Here is a 9,941-nt window from a genome sequence, read left to right as displayed (position 1 = left end):
TAGTTAATAACATTATCTGTGACATGAAAAAATTGAAGACATTCATCACGCCAATTTTTTTTTAAACTGAGTTTTTATAAGTTACCCCATAAGCGAGCGACCGTGTTTAAATGACTGAACTTTGAAATTCAATATCTCGGAAACGAAACAGACGAACCTCTTAAAATTTTAACAGATATATTGTAACAACAATAAGAACGTCTGGTTAAAATTTTAAAAAGATTCATCACAGGGTTTTATCTCTACCAAACGTCCTTAACATTCATTTTTAGGCTCTGGTATTATTTTATATTTAACAGCTGTGCTTATATTTATATTATGTGCTTGCCTGTCATAACATGCACACATAACCTTCACTATACCTAAAAATAATTTTACAACCTTTACGGCGACTGATAAAATCGTGATTTTTTTTGAATCAATGACAAAGAAATTAGGAAGGACCTTTGAGAAAAAAAAAAAAAAAAAAAAAAGTACAAGGGATATTAATAAATAACGAAAAATTAAATTATATATACAATTAAAAACGCACCCCTAGACCATAGAATCCTACATTAAGCTATAGTTTTAGTAGTGGCCAATAGAGGCGCTACTGATACCTTAGGCCGCGGCCACATAGAAGAACTCCGAACGCTTGACGTCCCAGAATTGTGCCTAGTTCTTCGCTGCCAACGTCAAATGAACTAACTCCCCCAAACACATGCCGTAATTGCCGTACAGTCACACTTTTTTGTAGATTATTTGAGTTTGGTACGTTGGCAGTGAAGAACTAGCTATAAGGCACGTCGGCACGATTCTGACAGACGTCTAATAGCGGAATTAACGGAGTAGTGGACGCGTGGCCCGCAGCCGCCCAATTTCCGTCTCCGAACATACCTATATTCATATATATATATATATATATATATATATATATATATATATATATATTTGTCATGTTACACATGCGGTGGTATACCTATGTTAATGTATGGAGATTTCAGGTAAGGTAAGGATAAGGAAAGAAATAACCTCAAGGAACGCAGGAAAGAGTGGAAAAGTGAAAACCATCAAAGTAATTTAAAAGCTTCTTATCCATACGATCTTATCTAAATTGATCAGCAGGCAGTATAAGGCACATAAGCATCACAGCTTAGTATGCTTAGTAAGCTTAATGTTAAAAGTTAATGAACAAGGTTGCTCTGAACTTTAATATTATTAACGGATGTTAAGACTTACCTCGCTTAGTTTATAAACTAACAGCAATAAAGGTATTTAGCTATATTTATACCAGAATAAACTGCTACAGCCACAGCCTGTAAATTAAGTACTTAGTTATACGTGTGTGTGGTGGTGTTGTGAATGCAAATAATAAAATCAGATGCAGTTGTAGCTTCCAGTGTATAATATATGCACATATATGAATTTGCGCTGATTATGGTGTTTCATTTGTAACTGCCCATTTCTGAGGGTCAAAGGATTTGTCATCAATAACCATTAATAGTTACAGTAATGTTTAAAAGTAAAACGATTACTGCGTCGTGTCAAGTGGCTAATATTTACATTTATATTTTCGTGTGTACGTGCATGTACTGTATAACGTCAGTGCAACCGCAGTGCTGTTTTTGGAGTTGTCTGCTAAGATCTGACAATATTTGGTCCAAACGTCTGTATTTTTGCTCCGAAATTGTTCATATATACACTTGTAGCTTGTATTGTTGATTCACTCTGCTATTCGTCATTCAACGTTGGTGTATTTAATTTATGAAGAAATGACGAAAAATACGTGTGACTCATTTTATTTTCATTATTTACATATTCCTGGTATCTATATTTCTAAGAGTAAACAAAATCTTAAATTAGCCCGTTGGGCGTGATCGTAGTGTGATACTTTGTTAAGTATAGTAGGCATGCATGCCTCTGTTTCGGTTCGTTGATTTTTCTCAGTGACATCGATGGCTATGTGTTCGGGTTTGCTGTCCTCGTTTTTTCATAGATTTGTTTTTTTTGACGAAAAAAAAGTAAACAAGTCGTCTTGTTTTTAATAGTTACGCCATAGACACTAAATTTTTGGATGAACACTATTCCTTTCAACTACTTTTGTTGATCATTAAATACTTTTTCCCATTATCGCACATAATTTGTGAATTGTACAACACTTTGTCGTTTATGACATAGTAAAGAGAATATACTGTCTTTGAATAAAAATATTTACTTGGGGAAAATTCAACAAACTACTGTAGAGGAGGTAAAAAAGATGAGCAACGCATAAGTTGCTATATGAGTATAGTGCTTTACACGTAAATCGACTGTATTAAGAAAAAAAAAAAAAAAAACGTTATAGGACTGACTTTGAATTTATTAAGTGGTCTGAAATATACATTTTCGTAAAATTTAACTTCAATTATTTCCTCATGCAGTTTTTAGAGTCTTAGCAATTACCATTGAAGGGTTGTAAAATAAGCGATTGTTAGCTTACTGTTCTGGATGATCTATCTGTTTTTAATTTTGGATAATTTCATATCCTCTAGAAAGCTACAGAATAAATTTATTATTTTTTCTCATTTGCGGTATATTTTTCGTTTTTATTTATTTATTTATTTACTATTAATGTTAGTATATGTTTTTATAAACAATAACACAAGTATTTTAATTTCATTCAATATTCGTATTCACATCAGATGTTTGAATAATTTGTAGTACACACATTTTTTAACATAAACTATATCAATACTCTTATGTGTGCAGATCAGAGAATAATGTTGCAGTTAGACGTCAAAAGGCAAATAAACACGTAATTGAAATGGAAGACAAATGTTCTATATCATCACTGGTAATACAACGTGCAAAGATTCATTTATAAAATTTGTGGGAATGGGCAACTGTCTGTGCAAAGATGGCAACGAAGAAACCACTACCCAAGATCCTCAGGATGTTTCCAGAGCAGCTGGAGCAACAATATTGTTGGACAACTACATGGACACCGAGGTGGAGGCTACTAATTACAAGTTTCCCACATCATCGAAGATTGATGAGCTAGTCTTGGAAATATTGAGTGTTATAGGACTACTCGTTGACAAGTAAGGGACTTTTTGCCATCAATATTTAACATTTATTGTTTATTTACACAAAGATTTAAAGCTTGCTTTGTTAAATTGTGCACATATTGTTTATAAGAATAATTTTACATCTTTGCACGTAGTTAGTAGCATAAATTCAATAGCTTAATTCAAAGAGGCATGAAACTTTTTCAATAAAAAAAAGTTAAAACTTTTCGCATATACAAATAAGTTTAACTTTGATGTTAGTGTCAAATGAAAATGAATCTTTTATAAGCTATCTAAAACAGTCATACGTAATGTTAAGCTGAAGTTAAAAATTGAGCGTTTTCCAGTCATTTTTTTGTGTAAACAATAATTATGATTTTCCTGGCAGTGAACAAGAGCCTCCACCAGCTATGCTGAAACTACACAATATTGCTGATAAAGAAGATGGGTGGATACAGGTTGTTAGTTCTATGGTCAATGTTATACCCATGCATAATCCATTGGGTCCATCAGTCATTACTTTGATGTTGGATGATTGTCCATTACCTTCGAAAGTAAGTTCTCAGTATTAAGTTATAAAAAAAAGTTTTTTTTCTGGTTGAAAATCTAGAAGTTGCAAATTTTTTCAGGACTCAGTTTTAAGGTTGTCACAAGTTTTTAAATTATCGCAGAAACATAGTAAATTACAAACAAGTCCCACGCAACAGCGGAATATTTGTGTGGTTCTTGGGTGCATTGCAGAAAGATTGGCTGGTCCTAGTAGTATAGCGATTCAATCAGATGCTACTCTTGATTATCTCGTTTCTAATCTTGTACGAGATAGTGAAATTTATTTTCATTAATGCTGCTGAAAATTTAATTTTGAAATTAAACGTTGAATTTTTCATTTTTACAGAGAGAAGATATTGAACCGTACGTTGTATTATATTCCTTGATAGCTTTAGAAAAGTTTGCCCAAACAAGTAGTAAGCATTCATTATAGTTCTTGTTTCGAATTATACAGCTATTTCATCATATTAAAACAAATTAATGACATTAGGTGAGAACAAAGTAACTATAAAACGGCGACTTTTATCGGAAAAACCGAACCCCTTGTTGGAATTGGAAAATTGGGTCACAGAGACTCATTACGTCCAACGACAAGTCGGTTTCTGTGCTCAGTGGTGTTTAGATAATTTATGTAAGTATATCAATGCGCGTGGGTGCACGCTATTGTAATGGTTGCTGAGATTTCTACTTTTCATTCGTTGTTGCAGTTTTAATAGAAGACCGAAAGTATTCCTACGAAACGGTCGACTTGACTGACGTTAACGTAATGTTGAACACAATGGACGTGAGTGAGTACCTGAAAATCTCTCCAAACGGCTTAGAGGTTTGTAAAAGTATTCTTGTTATTTTTTTTTTTTTTTTTTTTTTTTGCGAATTATGTTTTAAAGCGTTTCTTGGTTTATGGTAATTAATTGTAGGCAAGGTGTGACGCATGTTCGTTTGAAAGTGTTAGATGTACGTTTCAAGTTGACGAGGGAGTATGGTATTATGAGACTTTAATTATAACTACAGGTGTGATGCAAATAGGCTGGGCTACAAAAGAAAGTACTTTTCTAAATCACGTGAGTATTGAAGTCAACTGTGAAAATCAGTGGTGTCGATGTTTAAAATTATGATCGGTCTGGTATGAATGTTCGTTGTTTTAGGAGGGGTACGGGATCGGAGACGACCAATATTCGTTGTCATTTGATGGGTGTCGAAGGTTAATATGGCATAATGCACGAAGTGAAAAGTTTTACTCTGTACCTTGTTGGAAGGCTGGTGACATTTTGGGCTGTTTGCTGGATCTAAACAAATTGGAAATTATTTTTTCTTTGAATGGAGTTGCACTAAAACCATGTACCCAGTTATTTAGATGTGCTAAGTAATATTAGATAATTTAAAAATGTACCAGCGCAATTTTCTCATTACTTGTTTAACATGAATGAATTTTCAAAGGTCTGGATTTTTTGCTGCCGCCAGTTTTATGTCATTCCAGCAATGTCTCTTCAACTTTGGTAACAAACCTTTTAAGTATCCACCCACGGATCGAAGTTATCAAACGTTCAATGATCATGCAAGCTTAGATCCCGAAGATAAAATCGTTTTGCCTAGGCATATATATCTCAATCAACTTAGGAGGCTCAGCGTTCGAGAAGACTCCTGTACACTTTGCTTTGATCGCAAAGCGTCCGTCAAACTATTACCCTGCGATCATCGGTAAGATTAAATTGTTTTCATTTTGATATTTGTTAATTTTACTTCATTGTTTTTTAATTATTCGGATAAATTTTTTAAATAAATACATTACTTTACAGGGGTTTTTGCCAAACGTGTTCTAAACAATTATCCGAGTGTCCGATGTGCCGAGCTACAATCATTGAAATGACAGTGGACAATACCTGACGTACGCCAAAAAGATTGGCATCAGCGAAGCGGATATTGTTAAGGATAAAACTATTTAACAAACAATGTTGCGAATTACCAAAAATGATTGAATTAAAATTAATCAGTTTAGTTACTGGTGCGAAAAACGTTGTAGAATAACGAATTATGTGGTACTATAAATCTTCTATTTTCTTACATGACTATCGAAAACTAGTTTAATACGTGAAAGAAGTTTGAAACTGAAAAATATTTCAAATTTTCGTAGGGATTTTAATGTCGCTTAATTAATTCTAAACAGCAAATAAAAAAAATATTGTTATTAGTTTAAGCATATTAATTACCTAAGCTTTAATGTGATTTATATCTTATTATTGCAAAACTATCATTTAGTTCGTTAACTGATTTTGGTATAAAGGATTAAAATTAAATATGTATGTCAACGAATATTGACAATTTCATCAATGCAATATGTTTGGTATAATTTAACATTCCAATGAACAAGTAACTTTCAGACTTTAATGTACCTTATTTTGAATTTCTATAAAAAAACTCCATATCAGAGATTTTATTTTTTAAACATTTTTTATGTTTCAATACTAAGTATACCGATCCGAGCCGAATTACAGGTAATAAATGATTAGTTATGATATTTTTTATGTGTGTCACTAAAGTGTGAACTGCTTGATTTGAAGCATAACGTTCTTATCTACTTGTAGATAAGAAAACAATATACTTATCTCATCACTGTAAATTCAGTGAGTGTTTAAATGAAATCTCGAGTGACTCCAAAAAAATCTTATGCTGCAAAAACATTTTTTCTATATCATGTAACCACATGGCTGACATTGATTGTTCGCTAAATCGTCTATTGTTGTTAAGAGAAATAAAATAAAATGTCAATAAAAAATATTTATTTAATTAAAGCGTCAACCTGTAATTTTCTTAGTTAAGAGAATCAACTTTATTTTCAAAACTTTTAATTATACATTCAAATAACTTTTTTAAAGAAGGTGTAAAAGAGAACAAATTCTTCTTAATTTTCTAATTAGGATTGGATTTCATATTTTTCTTATCATTATTTTCCTTTACACAAGATCACACAAAAATGATTTGTATATTTGTTGGCACGTTTGTAAAATATTTTTATTTATTAATAAAAAAAAAAAATACTTTCAACAAGTTTCAAAAATATTATTCAGCTTTTATATAAAAACACATAATATGAGTAGGCACTTACAATTGAACGCCACAGTATTGACTACTATACCTACTAGGTATGCCGGAGCCCAGTGCCAAATTCTCCATCAAGAAAGGATCTTATGGAAATGCTCCTATTTTAATTAACTAAAATTTTATTTTCATGTGGAATAAATTTTTATACATTCAGCATTTTAATACTAATATTTTTTTTTTTTTTTTTCGTTCTTGTTTTTGACTCAAAATGATTTCATTTGCATTAATAGTTATTATCTGCTTTTTCACTTCGGGTCTGGTTTCTTAACTATTTTGGCAACAACATTTACCGTGAGGTGGACCTGTAATATGTAAAATGTAAGTAAAAGAACTGGCAAAATTTGCCCTTTGGATGAAAACTGTCCGAATATTAAACCATCAGCTTCGACGTTGAACCAAATGAGTAGTTACAGCGAATTTATCAGCCATGTAGTGAATTATTTTAAAATTTATGGGGTCGCGTTGCACAATAAAAGTACTTTACTCTTTAAGGAATTTCCATGTATTCATACTATAGGTTTATTTATACGAGTCTATGTGCTGCACCTCAAGGTGACTCCGATAGATTCATGTTTATTTTAGAATCAGGACTAAAAAAATAGATTTTACATAAGGGCATGATAAAGCTTTGTGCCAAATAATTGGCACTAACTTTTTGAATCGGCTTTGTATGTATACACATAAAATATTATTTTCTCAAAATATTTATTGATCTGCCGACAAAGTATGTCAACTGAACATCAAAATTTATTTGTAAGCGCTTCACAAAATTATTTATGGGATTCGATCAAAGATAAATAATTTAGTATGTCACCTCCCGTCCCTTCCGAATCACAGCAGCATACGTGTGCTCGATTTTTATGTTCGTATAAACAGTCGAACGAGCGAGTTCCTAGAGTCAAGAGGAATAAGGCAAACTTATCCTCAAACTCTAGTTAAACCAGTCAGATTTACAGTTGTTAAATTTAACAATTTTCAAAATCGCTTCAGATAGTTTAACTGGAATATTAAAAATATACGCGTTTTTTGAATTATTTCTTGTTCAAAATGGTCCCATCGGTATTCTTAGCTTTTACTTTTTCAATCGTATTAGCTTCCTGTAACGGTTCAACGGCCGATGTAAACAATTATTCGAACCTGATAGTGGCCGTTAAAGAATTTCACAAAATAACCGGAGTTGGAATCGTATACTACAATGGCTTCGAAAGTAAGTAAAAAAGAGAGTCAGCTCAAAAATGTGTATTAACTGAAAAACGTTTGTTTGCTCGTTTGGTTTAACAGATTCTCACGTTGCAATGGGACTCGTGCGACAATTATCGCGAAATTTTCACTACTCAATGGCCGTCGAAGGATCCGAGTTGCGCACAAAGTTTTCGCAAATGAAGAGCAGTTCAAAGCTGTTGTTCGTCGTGATGTTGAAAACCGAGGATGATTTGAAAGAATTCAAGCAATTCACGACTGCAGAAAACATAGACTCTCATACGTGGCTTTTATTGTTTGACTCATCGATGGACGAGTCGTTGAGCGACTTCTGCCGAAATCCACAGGACAATGTACTGGGCTTGAGCTTCTCTGTTCAAATGCTCGTTAAATGTGGCGATGACTCGGCAATCAGAGAATGGTTTTGCACAGGGCCAACCAACAAGACACAAGTTCATGAATACCTTGAGTGGAGTCCAACGGCTGGTCTAATTCCCAAGGAAATAAAAAATTTGTTTGAAAGGCGTCAGGATTTACGTGTAACGGTAAAAGTCGCCTATACCGAGGTAAGAGGTGTTTCATTACTTTTCGTCAATAGCATTGTTTACCTTGGTAAAATTTATTTATTTTTTGATACAACAGCATGACACGTCCTACCCTCTGGCTGAACGAATAAAAGATGGTCACAAGTACGAACTGTTTCCCAAAGTCATCGATGCATTCACATCGGTGATGAACATGAGTTTAATATACCCGCAATTGTCGAATAACAATGAAACCTGTAACAACGAATCTCGATCGCAAACGGAAGTTTCTGTCGATTTAAAGAACGAGACGGTTGATGTTGTAGTTTTGGAGGAGGCTGCGGATAATTACGGGAGTGACATTGATGTCACGTTGCCAATCGTATTTTCTAAGAATTATTTTTTCATCAAGATGCCATCCGACGGATACATACCTGGGAGTATTTATTTCGAGGTAAGATATTTTAAAGGATTTAACCGTAAGTTTTTCGTTAAAGTGTATTGATTTGTGCTGACAACTTTATAGGTATAGATATACATTAAATTATAACTGGGATTATACTCCGTATTAGTGACTTTTACTTGCATCAACACTGTACTAAAAACATAAATTATTATTGACGTTAGTAACGTTGACACTAACGATTTGAAAAAACATTCATTTATTTTAAACATTTTCCAGAGTTATTACGTATTTTAATTATGACTGGCAAAACATTTTTTCACTTTAACCACCATGTCAATGTCAGTTTCAAAAGTTACGTACATAAGACATTATTTTTTAATATAAAAGTTTATTAGTCTTTGGAAATTTATAAGAAACTTTGCGTGAATTTTTTACGACAAATTCAAACGTTAGAGAATGAAAAAAAAAAATAATAATAATAAAATCGTTACCTATTAACTACTTACGATGATTTGAGACCGCCAAATAGAAGAAAGTTAAAAAAAATCTAATTTGCTTAGATTTTCAGTAAAAGGTCGTGGGCTGCAATAATTACCATTATTATAATGTCAACAATAGTATTCACTGTAATCAGCATAAAAAACGGCGTAAAAAAGGCGAAATGGATTGTCGTGCTGGACGATTACATGAACGTCTGGGGTGTATATTGCCAGCAAGGATTAAATGGTGAATTTCGAGTACTATAATTAAAGACGTTCATCACTTGACGTTTCATCCAACTGATAAATACACTCTCTAATAAAATTCATAGGTGTTTACCCAAACAATGGATTATTGAAGTTTTTACACTTATTGGTGCTCATCTCGGCATTCTTATGTACTTCAATGTACATTGGCTCCTTGGCAAGTTACATTACGGTATCACTGCCAACCATGCCTTTCGAAGACCTACCCGAGTTCGTGCAAGACGGCACGTACAAAATAATTTCCACGAAACATACTGCCCACTATCGACAATTATTGGTAATTTTAAGGGTTGCTCATTGTAAACATCAAAAAAATTTTTATCAAGCATCACGCAAACGTCATTTTTTTACATTTCAAAAGGAATCAGCCGATGACCAGACCCTTCGTGAA

At 33.0% G+C, this 9,941-nt stretch overlaps 1 protein-coding gene across 4 annotated transcripts; it reads left to right on the top strand.

Annotated features, from left to right (window-relative positions):
* The first annotated feature begins 963 nt into the window (after positions 1-963).
* Positions 964-6,314, top strand: LOC106637430 (RING finger and SPRY domain-containing protein 1). 4 transcript variants are annotated; one of them, XM_089598865.1, is made up of 11 exons: positions 964-983; positions 2,728-3,059; positions 3,415-3,580; positions 3,656-3,838; positions 3,922-3,991; positions 4,066-4,206; positions 4,283-4,398; positions 4,493-4,636; positions 4,721-4,938; positions 5,013-5,273; positions 5,372-6,314. In XM_089598865.1, exons 2-11 carry the CDS (start codon positions 2,794-2,796, stop codon positions 5,457-5,459), a joined length of 1,653 nt encoding a protein of 550 aa, XP_089454991.1. In that variant the 5' UTR covers positions 964-983; positions 2,728-2,793; the 3' UTR covers positions 5,460-6,314. The 4 variants fall into 4 exon arrangements, with proteins under 4 accessions (XP_089454991.1, XP_089454990.1, XP_023245469.1 ...); XM_089598864.1 differs by lacking the exon at positions 964-983 and adding an exon at positions 994-1,054; XM_023389701.2 differs by lacking the exon at positions 964-983 and adding an exon at positions 1,073-1,250 and having other exon boundaries at positions 3,922-3,988.
* The last annotated feature ends 3,627 nt before the right edge of the window (positions 6,315-9,941 follow it).

This window comes from Copidosoma floridanum, unplaced genomic scaffold (genome assembly GCF_036245765.1).
Source record: "Copidosoma floridanum isolate Cflo_tuat_1 unplaced genomic scaffold, Cflo_Japanese_pri ptg000006l, whole genome shotgun sequence".
In the NCBI taxonomy this organism is placed as follows: Eukaryota; Metazoa; Arthropoda; class Insecta; order Hymenoptera; family Encyrtidae; genus Copidosoma; species Copidosoma floridanum.
The sequence above is the reverse complement of the archived record's forward strand: the minus strand, read 5'-3'. Positions and strand labels throughout refer to the sequence as shown.